The 14,967-nt window shown below is 41.5% G+C and overlaps 2 protein-coding genes across 2 annotated transcripts in view; one reads left to right on the top strand and one right to left on the bottom strand.

Moving 5' to 3' along the window:
* LOC135218661 (zinc finger CCCH domain-containing protein 15 homolog) overlaps positions 1 to 13,410 on the top strand; it is a 77,100-nt gene extending 63,690 nt beyond the window's left edge. The window contains exons 8-9 of the mRNA XM_064255108.1: positions 9,700 to 9,823; positions 10,684 to 13,410. Coding sequence (XP_064111178.1) covers positions 9,700 to 9,823; positions 10,684 to 10,856 — 297 coding nt within the window. The 3' untranslated portion in view covers positions 10,857 to 13,410. The remainder of the gene's footprint in view (positions 1 to 9,699; positions 9,824 to 10,683) is intronic.
* A 978-nt stretch (positions 13,411 to 14,388) lies between these two features.
* LOC135218660 (transmembrane protein 127-like) overlaps positions 14,389 to 14,967 on the bottom strand; it is a gene marked incomplete in the record, with an annotated part of 67,128 nt that continues 66,549 nt past the window's right edge. Inside the window, 1 exon segment of the mRNA XM_064255107.1 lies at positions 14,389 to 14,691. Coding sequence (XP_064111177.1) covers positions 14,465 to 14,691 — 227 coding nt within the window.

Genomic DNA, 14,967 nt, shown 5'->3' with positions numbered 1-14,967 from the left:
CGGGCCGGCCAGGTCGTACGCACAGGTGGTTGGAGGAGACCGAGAGGGGTCTGTCCGCTGTTCCTCCCCTTGAGGGAGGTGGGTCTCGGGAGATGCTCCTGTTTGAGGGACTGGACGGTCCGACTCCGCAGGAAACGCAGTCACTCCTGAGATCCAGAGGAACTTTGCCGAGGTTATTGCGCTGATTCGTCAGCACAACGACCTCGCGGAAGGATCGCCGCTCCCACCTCCGAGCCCACGTCCCGGCTCGAGTCGTTCTGGGGCCCGAAGAGGGAACCCAGACCGACGGTGGGTTTGCCGCGTTCTGAGCTTTGCGGGACTCAGTGCTGGACCAGGTTGAATCGCTTGTCTCCGGACAAGACGGTTCGCTCAAGTCTGGCAGGTCGAGCAAGCTGCTTCCACCTCCTCTGCTGCGACAGCGGGCGTTTTTACGTGCCATCTGAAGACCCGATGCCGCCCAAACAGGTGAACCCGGAGTTAGCCAGGCTGACTCCGGGTGTGTCTCTGCAGCAGCTCCTGTGTGGTTCTCGCAGCAAGAGGCACTCGGCCTGGAATCTACTGCCATGGCAGCTTTCCAGGCCGTCTCCTGGCTAGATCTGTGGTCCCTCACAGTATCTAAGGTCGCAGCCAACTCCGGGGGAATTTCTCCCCGAAGATGACTCGGCCTTCAGGAGACTTTGCCAGTCTGGAGGAAGAGCCATCTCCTTCCTTGCCCACCAGACGGTGAACCTGTGGGCCAACCTGGTACTTTTCCGACGAAGGGACGCTGTCCTTACTCGGGTTTCCAGGGCGGCCGGGCGTGAAGCGGCGTTGGGACTTGCAACGGACCTTTACGGAGTTCCACGTCTCTCTTCCCCCCAGGAGAAGATGGTGGACGCTGCGGTGGACAGACGGCGCACTGAACGACAGTGACCGTCTGGTTCACCAGGCAGTCTCGAAGGCTTTCTGGGCAGCCTCGGACTGCGGCCAAGTCTAAGAGCTCGGCTAGCGCTTCCTCGGTGGCTAAGACGGTAGCTGCGTCGAAGCCCCGGGGAAAGACTCTGTCTTCTTCGACTTCTACCAAGGGGGGAGCCGTAACCAGCCCTCCTCCCAGCCCTCCTCCTCCCGTGGAGGCTCTGGGAAGAAGTCGAAGAAAGGGGGGAAACGCTAGGGACGGCGTTCCCCCTCACCTGCTGCCGGAAGTGGGGGGGTGCCTGGCCAGCCATTGGGCAACTTGGCAGCGCTACGGCGCCGAGACCTGGATTGTAGATGTCCTTCGGAGGGATATCTATTACCCTTCGAATCTCTGGCCACCCCTCACCTCCAACCCGGTCCCAACAGCAGTCGTACTTTCCAGGGTCATCGAAGACGTAGCATTGAGACAGGAGATCAAGACCATGCTGATCAAGAGCTGTAGAATCGTCACGGATCAGTCACCGGGCCTTTTACAGTCGACTCTTCCTGGTGGAAAAGTCTACGGGAGGCTGGCGCCCGGTGATAGATCTCTCTACCTGAACCGGTTTGTTCGACAGCACCCGGTTCACGATGGAGACGGCACGCTCAGTGCTCGACTCCATCAGGGAGAACGATTTCATGCTTTCAGTGGACTTGAAGGATGCGTATTTCCAAATACCCATTCATCAGTCCTCCAGAAAGTACCTCCGCTCATCCTCGACGGGACGGTGTACCAGTTCAGGGCACTTTGCTTCGGTCTCTCAACCGCCCCACAGGTGTTCACGCGAGTGTTCACTCTGGTGTCTGCTTGGGCCCATTCGCACGGGATACGTCTGATGAGGTATCTCGACGATTGGTTAGTCCTGGCGAGCTCTTCCCGCTCGCAGTTGCTACAGGACAGGGATCGACTGCTCGAGTTCTGTCGCGATCTGGGGATCGTTGTGAACTTCGAAAAGTCCGATCTCGAGCCCAAGCAGAGGATGAAGTACCTGGGTATGCTGATCGACACGGTAGCAGGCGAGTCTTTCCCCGCAGACTCGCGGATCAGCAGATTCAGGGGAGGCAGCCAACCAGTTCCTGTCTCGGCAGGAACAGGTAGCTCAGCGATGGCAAGTCGTGATCGGACACCTGTCGTCACTCGAGAAGTTAGTCCCTCACGGGCGTCTTCACCTGCGGTTCTCTTCAGTGGAGACTAAAGGAGAGTTGGTCACAGGCGACGGATCCCCCAAGCTTTCCAGTGTCACTGACACAGGAGGTGAGGCAGGACCTAGCCTGGTGGCTGGACGACAGGAACCTCTTAAGAGGAGTGCCTCTGCGCACTCCCCCCCCGGACATGCAGCTGTTCTCAGACGCATCGACCGAGGGATGGGGCGCACACCTGGAGGAGTTGCTGGACTTCAGGAGTGTGGGACGAGAACGACAAGCACCTTCACATCAATGTACTGGAACTCAAGGCAGCGTTCCTCGCTCTCCAAGAGTTCCAGGACCGCTTGATGGGACACTCAGTGGTGTTGATGTGCGACAACACCACGGGGGTGGGCCTACGTTCAACACACGGTCCTAGTGTCTCTCCCGTTGTACCAGTTGACTCGGCAGGTGCACGAGTGGGCCGAGGCACACTCAATAGAGCTGTCGGCACGCTACATTCCAGGGAAGAGGAATGTAGTAGCAGAACGCTCAGCCGTCGGGATCAGGTGATAGGGACCGAATGGTCTCTACACCAGGACGTGGCGGAAAGGCTCTTCGACCTGTGGGGGCGACAGTCGTGGATCTGTTCGCCACCCGGCACAACAGGAAGCTCCAGGTGTTCTTCTCGGCCGTGCCGGACCCATGGGCAGCTGCAGAGGACGCTCTTCAACACCCGTGGGACAACCTCTTCGTCTATGCCTATTTCCCCCGTTCAGCCTGATTCGCAAGGTGATCAGTCGAGCACTGGTCACCCCGAATCTCAGGATGATCCTGGTAGCTCCCAAATGGCCACAGGCCATTTGGTATCCGGACCTGCTGGCTCTTCTCGCAGGAGAACCGAGAGAGATTCCCCCCTTGGCACAACCTTCTCGCCCAGCCACACGTCGAGCGGTACCACCGAGCAGTCCAGTCCCTACGTCTTCACGGCTGGCTGTTATCCACCATCTCTTGCGAACGAGAGGCTTTTCTCGTAGCGCAGCAACAGAGATGGCTGGAAAACGTCCGTCAGTCCTCTGCAGCTGTGTACCAGGGGAAGTGGGCGTCTTCTGTGGTTGGTGTCGTAGACGGGGTCTATCTCCTCTCAGAGCCACTCTTCAGCAGGTAGCGGATTTCCTCGTTTTTCTTCGCCGAGAGAAGCTCCTCTCAGTCCCCACAGTCAAAGGATACAGAGCCGCCTTGGCGCTCGTTCTGAAACTGAGGGGATTGGACATCTCGAACTCGTTCGAGATCTCCTTGCTTATGAGGAGCTTCGAAAGGTCTTGCCCACCAGGGAACTCAGGCCCCCTGCGTGGATGTGACTCTCGTACTTAGAGTCTGACTCGAACGCCGTTCGAGCCACTCCGAGAGTCGTCAGACAGGATCTGACCCTCAAGACCCTCTTCTTGCTGGCCCTGGCATCGGCGAAGAGAGTAGGGGAACTTCATGGTCCTTTCCTATGATGTACGACACTCCAGGGGATGGGGATCCGTGACGCTCGATTTCGTCCCGAACTTCGTTGCGAAGACTCAGAAACCGTCGATCCCTGACGACAGGTTCGAGTCATTCACGATTCCCTCCCTATTGGACTTCACCGATAATGATGCGGATGAGATGCTGCTTTGTCCTGTGAGGGCGCTACGGCGCTATCTGAAGAGAACTCGACACCTCAGGCCTGAGTGTCGACGCCTCTTCGTTAGCACCGGGGTCACCAAGAAAGAAGTATCCAAGAACACTCTTTCATTCTGGCTGCGTGAGGTCATCAGGAGGGCGTATGAAGCTGATGGTAGTGACGACACCCGTACGTCCCGTCCGAGAGCTCACGAAGTCAGAAGTATTGGCCCCTCGTTGGCGTTTCGTAAGAACTTCTCCGTGGCGCAGGTCCTGAAGGCAGGGGTCTGGTCTAACCAGACTACCTTTACGTCCTACCTTCGGGATATTGCCCACAGGTCCTTGGATACCTTTTCCTTGGGACCCGTGGTGGCTGCTCAACAAGTTGTGTAGCTAACCCAGACCCTCGCAGGCTGACAACAGCATCGAGTCCTGGTGTGACTGTGATGGATGTGTGAATGAGTGAGTGACTGGCGCCCTCTTCCCGTCTTTTTCCTCCTCCTCTACCTGTGGGCAGAGGGCCACGGTCGTCACTACGCTGGATGAGGACGAGATGGCAGGGGGGCTATTTGACAGAGCCCCATCCTATCCCTTTCACTAGGATAGGAGCAGAATATCCACCACTTCCTTCTACAAGGGGGGGAAGTGGATGCCTACAAGAGTCAAACCCATGACTTTATATTTGCTCCTGTACAGGAACAAGTTCTTACATTGCTGGTACGAAGAGATACGCTTGCCTCTCTCTTAGTACTCGGTCCAGAGGTCTGACCATTGATCCTGGCGGTTGCACACCCCGATCAATCGGACAGAGGCTTGGATCCCTCCCTCGCTCTTACGACCAGGGAGGCTTCCAAGGTTGGGCGAACACCAGTCTGTTCACAAAAGACTCAGATTCCTCCCACCAAGAAGTGAGTCTTCCTATTGTAAAAGGACCGAAGGTTTGTATGCCGTGTCGGAACAAATGACAATTTGTCCAAAATTGCATTTTTCCTAACTATACAAACCTGAGGTCCTTTTAACACATATAATTTTTTTTTTTTTTTTTTTTTTTTTTTTTTTTTTTTTTTTTTTTTTTTTTTACAAACATGACACCTCCCTCCTTAACAGAATAATAAGTTATTTTTTTTATATATTTTTTTTTACTCTACACTTTCAATTCCTCCCCCAAAGGATACCACAGAACCATCATGCACAACAAGACCCGATCCTGGCAGGGTCACTATTTCTTGTGAACCCCTTTTCTGTGGGGTCGTCAGGTTCTTTAAAAAAAAAAAAGTATGGGGCTGGAGTGGTCTGATGGTCTGCAACAACCAAAGGGGAAGGAGCCAAAGAGAATACCTTAGTGCATTAATCTAGTTTATTTACATTACATGTTACATTATATACAATGAGTCCAGGTCCTTGGAAAGCACAGCAAAACATCATCAATGAATGGTTATAAACAGCAAATCAAAGTTAAGAAGACCAGCATAATACAAACAGTAACAGCATAATTCAATAATAGTTTCAGTAGTAAATCCATAACCAGAGCTATACCTGCTCTCATAATATTAATCATAATAAACCAGTTATATATTGTGCAATATTATATAATAATAATAATGATGATGATGACGATAACGTAACAATCCACAAGAGCCTTATGCTTCAGCAACAATAATAATAAAAAAAACCAAAAGAGCCTTTTGCTCAGCCAGCAGCAATAGTGACCAAACACCATAAGAGCCTTTTGCTAAACTAACAGCAATAGTGGCAAAACACCATTAGAGCCTTTTGCTCAACCAGTAGTAATAGTGACAAAACCATGATCTGGTGAAGACCACCTCCTTGAGTACTTGAAGTCCATCAACCCAGTGATGTTTCAAATCTGTCCATGTTGCCATCATCCTTCAACAAGGTGATACTTAGGAGACTGCTGTTGCTGCCATCACCCACAACAAGGTGATCCTCATGGAACTGCTGTTGCTGCCATCATCCTCAAGGTGATCCTCAGAAAACTACTGTTGCTGTAGTCCTCGAACAGGTGTTCTTGTGAACCAGTCACTCTGCTTTCCAAAACCTAACTGCCGCTACTCTTTTCAGTAACACAGTTGTTACTGCGCCAATCCTGAGGAAAACAAAGTGAAAGGAGGAAGACCAGTCAAACAACCCAGAGGTGATATTTAAAAAAAAAAAAACCAAATTTGACACTAATCATTACTGATTTTTATTTTTTGACTCTGTCACTTTATTGTTTTTATAACAGAATGAATACGTAAATTATATCTGAATAATTAATTTTCAGTCGTTGTGAATATTTAGGGCCTGAAATGTTTGCTCCATTCCAGTCCCCGTTTTCACTGTTGGTGTATAAATTTGCACTTTTTCATCTCTTGTTGCTGTGTATGGGGGTGTCATCAGCATAGGCGTAACTACGAGTCTATTAATTGGGGGGGCGGCGGCAGCTGGGGCCACAGCTGAATAAGGGGGCCACTGGGCATGCACAAATGATAATACTCATTCTTTTTTTTTAAGTCGTATGGAAAGATATTAAGGTTGTTTTAAAGTACTTAAGCCTATCAATTTTTGAATCACATTTTTATATATAAAAAATTGATTTATTTTTTACAGTTAATATAGTAAAACTCGACTTATCTTCATATAAAAAAAGCAGCCAAACTACTTGGTGTATAAAACTTTAACATTATTAATAATAATAATAATATGAAAAGTAAGCTTAGGCTTTTACTACAAGATTCGTGAACTCAAAATGGGGGCACCTGGGGGGGCACCAGTTTCAGAATGGGGCATGGCCTCCCCCATAGTTACACCTATGGCTCATCAGTATTGTTAATGCTTACTAGATAGTCATTAACATGTTAGTGCTCTGGAGTGAGGTCTCATTTGTGTAGCTATTGTCCTTTACACTTTTTTTTCCTTGTTATTTTCTGCATTTTAGTGAAGAGTGGGTATTGTGTTGACATACTCTTATATATAGCTTTTAATTTTCTGGGCGGAACTTTACAACAGTGGCATTGATTTTATTATCTCTATGTATAGTCTGTTTATGCAGTGTTTACAGTACATTCTTGTTGTACTGGATTATTATACCAAGTATGTGTGTTTTGCTGCCTATAATTGTTACCTTCCTTTTACTGTACCTCCTTTCATATTCTCTTTCATCATCCTAATACTGGATTCATAATGCAACTGCAAGGTTTTCCTCCTGTTACATCTTTCAAACCTTTTACTGTCAATTTCCATTTCAGCACTGAATGACCTCATAGGTCCCAGTGTTTGGCCTTTGGCCTAAATTCTCTTTGTTATTCCATGAAATATATTATGATCTCATTACTAAACATTTTGCCTTAGGTTATAGTGATTGTTATGCCACTTGTATGTATGCTAACAGCTTTATCGACTATTGTGACATACATTTGTAAGTGCAGTGATTTTGTGTATATTATGTGTGTCTTTCCTTATCCCATATCCCCTGAGAAAGTCAAGAGCCTCCCAAGTAAACCCTGCCGTGCATTTTTCTCAATAAAGATCCTCATGTCCTATGTAGCAGCTGTTTTGGCCAAGTGTTTATTTGTTCTCACCTGTGAAACATGCAGCAAATGGTCATCAGATTAATGGTTTTGTCTCACCCTGGTACTCACACTCTGGCCTGCCAGCACTCTCACAGGCTTTTGGTTTGCCTGCTAGCTGCTTACCTGCATTGCCTGTCGCCCAAGAAGCCTGTTCCTCATGGCTTGTGTGAAGGAGACATGATTTTTGTTAGTACTGCAGATTCAACTGAGTCAGATTATGGATGTGGTTGCAGTCTCCTCCTGTTGTGACCTCTCCCCACTGACCATGATTTTTGCAGTAATCCCCACACCAATGATGGACATCCTAGCTACTGTGACTACTTTTCTGGATGTTTCCAATGTATGTCGGCAGTTGTGTGCATGACAAGGCTTAAGGTCATATTGTAAAATTGATTTCTGGGGTGCAAATATCAAAATTCTGTTTTTGCTATTTTCCTGTAGAAAAAAACTTTGAAAATTGCACATTCCTTTGCCTTTTAAATTAGTGAATAACAACCCCAACCGATCCATGCCCCCTTTTCCAAGGATATTTTACAAATGTGATGTTTAACTATTACTGTTTACACAATTATTCAGTTTTTTCAATGTTTTTCTTGCCACATGGTTTTATCATTTGGGCGAGAAAGCATTGTTCTTATTGTTCTTGCTTGTGCTTCAGTCATTTTTACTGAATGCTTTGCAGATTGTAATTTTTAAGCTGAAAACTTCCATCATGTCGTGTGTAAGCAAGAGGTATAGATGTTTCAATAAGGTGGTAGGCATTAGCTAACTGTAAAAAAGAAAAATTGAGAGAGGCATGAGTTCATTCCATTTTAGAATGCCCTTTTGACCATTGAGAGTGATGTTGCAGTTGTTTCTGATGATAAAGTGAACACAAACCAAAGCTAATGTTTTGTGCAAAATTCTGAGGAATAGGTTGGATGAGCCATTTGAAGTTGAACACGTTCAATTTCTAGTCTTAAGAAGATTGCCCCTGCACTGGAAAAGTTCCATTGATGTACATGAGGCTTACTTTTGTACATGTGTATTCTGATGTGATGAGTGATGAGTCAAAGTGATATTTTGAGAAATAATAAAAATGTAATGAAAGTTGAAGGTTGATTAGGAAAGTATTTGAATGGAGATTAAGTAATGAATTTTTTTCAACTGCAGAAATTGGTTCTTTATGTGCTAACTAGATTTTGTGCTCTGAATGCTCATCATTTTGTGGGGAAAAAGTGGAGTTTATACTAAGTTACCTACAGCAATGAGAAATTGAACTATTCTTTTTTAGTTTTTCGTTTATTGAAATTAGAAAAAATTTAAAAAAAAATTTCAATATTTTTTAAATTCTTGCATACTATTCGTTTATAGAAAGTTTGAAGCTCAGTGTTATACTATGTATGTTACTCTAAAAATGATAAAAAACACCTAAAAAAATTTAAATCTACAAAAATAAAATAATGTTACCATTGTCAATCCCTGATATTCTTAGAGGCTTAAATAGTAGCAGTTAGCTTCAGGATTCAGTGATAGTGATTAATTGGCAAACTTTGTGTTCATCATCACAATTCACCTGCCAAGGAGGTAGTTCCTGTTTGCTAACTACATTTTGTCCTTTTTTATTCACTGTACTGTAACAAAGATGAAGTATGCTGGAATTTTTTTGCTTGGCTGTATTTACCCTGCTTGCCATATATTTATTTTCTTTTCATTTTTGCATTAATTTAGATTTTTTGAATTGCATTTATGTATTGATTATGTATTCAGTATTTCCTCAAATGCAAACTATTACTCATCACCCTTTCATGTAATACAATAGTGGTTTTAACCAAGTTTAGACTATAAATTGTTATACATACATTCAATTGCCAACTATTTCAATGCTCAAATTCCATAATTTAGCAAGAAAACTGCAAAATAGCAGAAAACAGAAGAGCTGTAGGCTACACTCTGCAACAACAGAGCAATATAGCAGTTGTCAGTTGAAAGGTAATACATTACAATGGAAACTAACTTATCATTATAATTGCACAACACACAAAGAGGAAGATGGAATGAAAAAACATTCAAAATAGGATCATGTCAGTGGCACATCACAGACCATGGTAGAAAGGCTGAAAGGGTTAACAAAATAGCAGCTTGTCTGGTTTTTGTATAGAAACTGAAAGTGGCATAACTTCATAGACTGGGCATGTCTGAAATTCTTTGCTTTATGAACATACCTGGATTGTATACAGTTGGAGGATATGATTAATCAGTTTGTAGCAATTTGTATTGTAAAAACAGTATTTTGTCATCCAAACTTGAAACGATTGTTGGAAGGAACTGCAGAATTTTGGTATTCAGCATAATTACTGTATAAATATGTTCCTCTTTCTATTCATTTTTGGTATTCCTTCAACTTTTTGTTGTAACAAATTATAATTTACTTTTCTAGTACAAGGAGATCAACGTGAATGACCTGCTCTCTGAGTACCAAGAAGCAGAAGCTTCCTCTGGTCTTTCTATAGCAAACCCTGATCGACTGCAACAGCTACGAACTGATCTTGGATTGAATGCAGGTGAGTCATTTGTAAGGATTTCAGGATGAGTTTGTTGTTAAAAAATCCAACTCAGCACATCCCAGTCTTTCAGAAATGTGTTATTGAAATGTGTAAACAATCATCTGAGCTTAGATTTTCCAAGTGTATGTGGTTTGTTTAAAAACTTATGCTCTTCTTTGCTAACTTCTCAGTACTGAAAAAGGGGGAGGCTTCCTGACTTTATGCTTCTAGCTAATGACTAATTATCATTTTAATCTGAAACATAAAACTGAAATTGTCATTCATAAAATAGAATAACTAGTTGTTAACACTTTTGAGTTTTAAGTTGGCCTCGTGTCAGCAAAGGTATTTAATTCTTGAAGTACATGAAAACTGGCACCATTACAGTAGTCAGTAAGTGAAACTTATGCTTATTCCAGAGAGAACTTTTGAAGTATAATAACTGAGATTTCATTAATATTACCAAGGTCCATAGGTTCTGAGGTTGTCTCTTCTGATCTTAATACAAATGGTATTGCATACCAGTTATATCTTGAAAATTGCTAAAAATACAAGTAAAATTTATATCAACTGTAACATTTCACAATGTTTAGGAATTACCTTCAAGTACATGCTTTTCCCAGCCAGTGCTGTGCAATGTACAAGTATTGGATTACAATAGCATTAAGCTTAAATATTTTAGTGATTAACTGATTATGAAATTTAGGTCTTGAGGACTAAGTGCTGGAATCCATCAGGATTATTCAGTGCTGTAATGAAGAAGAAATATATAAATTAATATGATTAATAATGAATAAGTGTACAATGAACTGGGATACCAAAGCTGGTAATAGTTAAGCCAGAACTATTTTCGTGTAAGTTTTTTTTTTTTTTTCCAGCTGCTTCTAATGCTGATGGTGATACAGATGAAGGTGTGTCACAGGATGAAGGTGCTGTGGGTGGTGTGGCTGAAGATGAACCATCTGTTGATATTGATGAAGACCTGTTTGATGGGGATGATGATGATTTAGAAGAATTAGAAGAAGAACTAGAAGATATGACTGTAGTATAGTAATTTCAGGACTTATTAGAATACTAAGAGTTTGATGCACTGGATAAACACTTCTTATCATTGCTGGGTCTTTAGACAGCAGTACTGATGCTAATTTTATAAGGACAAATAAAATGATAAGCAGTACATTAAGCGAGAAGATAAACTCTTGAGTGTTACTTCGTATGTCTTGGAAGTGACTTGCTTTCATTGCCAATTTAACAGTTTATTATAGTTTACCATATTGGTTTCCCCTCTTAATTTTATTTTGATAGTAAATAAGTTATGCATATTTAATGGCATATGTGACTTTCATCCACTCTGCAAAAAAAAAAAAAAAAAAAAAAAAAAAGCTCATTAAATCATAGAGTTTAATATGTTAACCCAGACACTACTGCCAGTACATTTATCTGGCACAGCTTCGTTTGTACTACAAGTGCTGTAATACTCAAATATTTCCCAGCAGTACTATTATTAATTTCTTTTTGTTTAATATTTTCAGTATGATCTTAATAATTGATGTCACCATAGGTGTAAAGACAACTGCAGATTGAAAGTTGAATGAATGCATAATTGCGCAGACAGATCAGCATACATGTAGAAATAATAAATTTATAGCACATTCATAAAACAAGGAATATTAGTATTAGCCATTGTGTGTTTGTACAGCTTCATTGCTGTATACCAGAATAAACAAACTTTAATCCATGTTTATAAATTACAGTGAAACCCAAAAGTTTTGAGACTAAATTTGTTTTATGCAATACAAATATTTTTTCTTGCTACATTTCTAAGGTTGTCATTTATTTTGTAATTGGAAGATGGCCATTTAATTGTACTGCGATATAACACATTTTATCTTTTACATTATGGTTGAGCTCAGTGTGTTTGTCTTTGAGCAACAATGATGAAAATAATTATTGGGCTTTGTATTGTATGTGTGAATGCAAGTGCAAACTGTTTGTTTATTATGGTATGCTTTTGAAACAGTGTTGGGTGGGAGTATGAATGGATATGCTTGATAAAAAGGTAGATTTTATAATTTGCAAGTATTTAATGATAGCCAAAGTTTTTAGCAATCAAAAATGGAGTTTGGATATTACACGACTCCTAATAATTATTTGGTGTAGTTTTTGCAACTTATTCTTTGCTCAAATTAGTTGGTTTCACTTCTGTCTTGTCTTATATGCCATCAAATATGGTAATTGTTGCAGATATGTTTGGTACATGAGCATCAGCATCTTGGTACCTACTTTAATGGGCCCTTTTCAGCTAAGACATTCTTATTCAATGTCCTATGCAAATTTTTCTGAGTATATGTTAATTACCTTTTCTGTGTTTGTTGAAGGCATGAAAGTTTGCAATATTTTTCAGACTTTATTAAACTTTGTAGTCCCAAGTGTCTACAATTTTTTTAGTATGTACTATGCCATCATGTTCATCTTTAGATATGCAGGATGAGAAGGAAATTGTATCAATTTCTCTCTTGCTCTCTCTCATTTCTTCTGAGTACCATACAGTACTCTGTTTCTTCTGTATTTTAATTACAATCTTTTTCAGAGTAATTTTTTTTTATAAAGTCATGTTTATAAGAGAAGATAAGCGTATCATCTCCAAATCAATGCAGCTGCTGAATAATGTATCGGCATAAGGAATATTGGTGGATAAAAACTTCTGAAGTCAATTTGTCAGCATTGTTTGTTACATTTCTTAGTGCAAAACTTTTTTGCAAAGAAGGAAAGAAAGGGATATTGAAACTGAATAAGTCTCAGTTTCAAATACCTCATCACATTTATAAATATAATTTTATTGCGAATGATGAAACTAACTGTACTGGTATTGCAGGTTACCTCCAAGTGTGATATATATATGTGTGCACAGGTTTAAAATTTTAAGTGTAGCCTTACTATCATCGACTGAAAGACTACAATATCGGGCGCACAGAGCTATACAGTGCTCCCATACCTTGGCAGTACAGGTATATATATGAGTATTAACAGTATTCAAAGTTCTTAGAGAATATATTGAGTCTTAAAAACTTGGCAGGCTTTTTGGTTTTTGCATGTAAATCATAATTGTAGGATTGCATTTAGTTATTACATAATGCCTGCCAGCTTATAATGAAATTTTCTTTTATTCCATATATTTGATATAGTCTTAATTGCTAACCATACCAGAAGGCCAGGAACCAGTTAGAACTTCCTGTCCGTCCATCTACAAACCTGTCTGTTACTGGTATGTTGTTATTTCTAAAAAGCATTACGACAAAGTTTAAATTCATTAGAACTCCATTTAAACTAGCTTTTATGTACATCAGGAACTGAATTCTAAATATCTGATGCTACTGGTGTGTGTGTGTGAATTTTATTACATAAAATATTTATATTTCATGGGTTTAGTTAAATTTTCTGTTTCAATAAAATGGCATGGATTACAAATGTGATATATTGTGTACTGTTGATTTGACTAATGAGCTGACTGCAGGAGGGTTCAATATAACCTGGTATAGTTCTTTCTGAGCAATGCCTTTCCTTTGTCTAGATTAATAATTGAATACATTAAAAGTTTTTATGGTCATCTTTTTTAATTATCCTTACCCTTCCCTCTAACTTTGTCATGAGACTACTCATGTCAGTTCCAGAAGTCTCCTTCTTTTTCTATAAGCCATGTCCTATGAGGAGCACAAAATTTTCCAACCTACCCAAATGGATTTCTCAACAGCAAAAACTGTCAATGCACCTAAGGAAAAATGCAAGCAATAATGGGGCACTAAATAGCACTATCTTTCTACTAATTATTCTGTAAACAAGTAAGTTTCCTTGAAATTATTACTAAAAGCAGGCATCTCTTGTGCTTTACCAATCCAGATATGGAAATGTAATGTAACTTCATTTTCATCCACCTCTGCCACTTCATTTTCATCCACCTCTGCCACTTCCATCTATTTCATGTTAAAAATAGCAAAGGGCTCCAAGCTTATTCAATAATTGTTCATAAGCGAACAAACCTTCGGTCTTAACAACAGGAATTTTAGACAACGGGCATCGAAATCTTGACTTCACAAATGAGTTACTTCGATTTTACTACTATATTTGGTTAATTTAGGTCAGGATCTTGAGGCTCCTTGCAATTGTATGCAGCTTGACCCAAGGAGCTTGTGATGTTAACTTGCATATAGCAAAAAAATCCGAGCATCACTTCATCTAATGACAATCTAAGGTAACATTTGTGACTCGATTAGGGAGTATACGGGGGTGGGGGATGACCTTCAACTGGTGGTGGGGGTTCAACATTGTGCATATAAGGGATGGGGGGAACCATGTTGTAGTTTCACTGTTCCTAATTTTTTTTTTAGCCTGCACTACTTGATTGCTTTCCTGGAAATAAAATCAACTATATAGTAGTACTGTATTACACGTGTGCAAACCGAAGAGAAACTTGTACCCACCGTCCATACTTTTAAAGCCTTTCCACAATTTAATGAGTTTCACTTAGTTATTGGGTAAAAGTTGAATAAATTATTTTTCTAGCCCGGATGATATTAACACTACTATTGTTTTTTCAATTTTTATCTAGAACCTACAATGATAGTATATAATAAAATATCTAAGGTAACATTTGTGACTCGATTAGGGAGTATACGGGGGTGGGGGATGACCTTCAACTGGTGGTGGGGGTTCAACATTGTGCATATAAGGGATGGGGGGAACCATTGGGCCTCCACCAGGAGGAATCGAGAATGTTTCAAGACCCTCAAGGCCTCCCCACTCCTCCACTAAAGGAGCAGTGTCACCTTCTTGAAAGATGTGAGATGGTCGAAGCCAACTAAACCCAACTGCAAAAACTGACAATGCACCTGAGGAGAGAGAGTAAGAAAAATTATAGGGCATTACAGAGAACTTGATCTTTTCAGTATTTTTATAAGAAAAATTATAAGGCATTAAATAGAATTTGGATCTTTTCATTATATTTATTATTAATCTAAAATTACAATTTTGTATAAATGTTTATACTGCCATGACCAAAAATGACCATATATATGTATTTACAACTAAACATGATATTGTTATAATACAATAAAGTTTCATACATACTTACCTGGCAGATATATACATAGCTAAGACTCCGTCGT

This window comes from Macrobrachium nipponense, chromosome 9, assembly GCF_015104395.2.
Source record: "Macrobrachium nipponense isolate FS-2020 chromosome 9, ASM1510439v2, whole genome shotgun sequence".
Classification (NCBI taxonomy): Eukaryota; Metazoa; Arthropoda; class Malacostraca; order Decapoda; family Palaemonidae; genus Macrobrachium; species Macrobrachium nipponense.
This window is presented reverse-complemented; position numbering and strand designations above follow the sequence as displayed.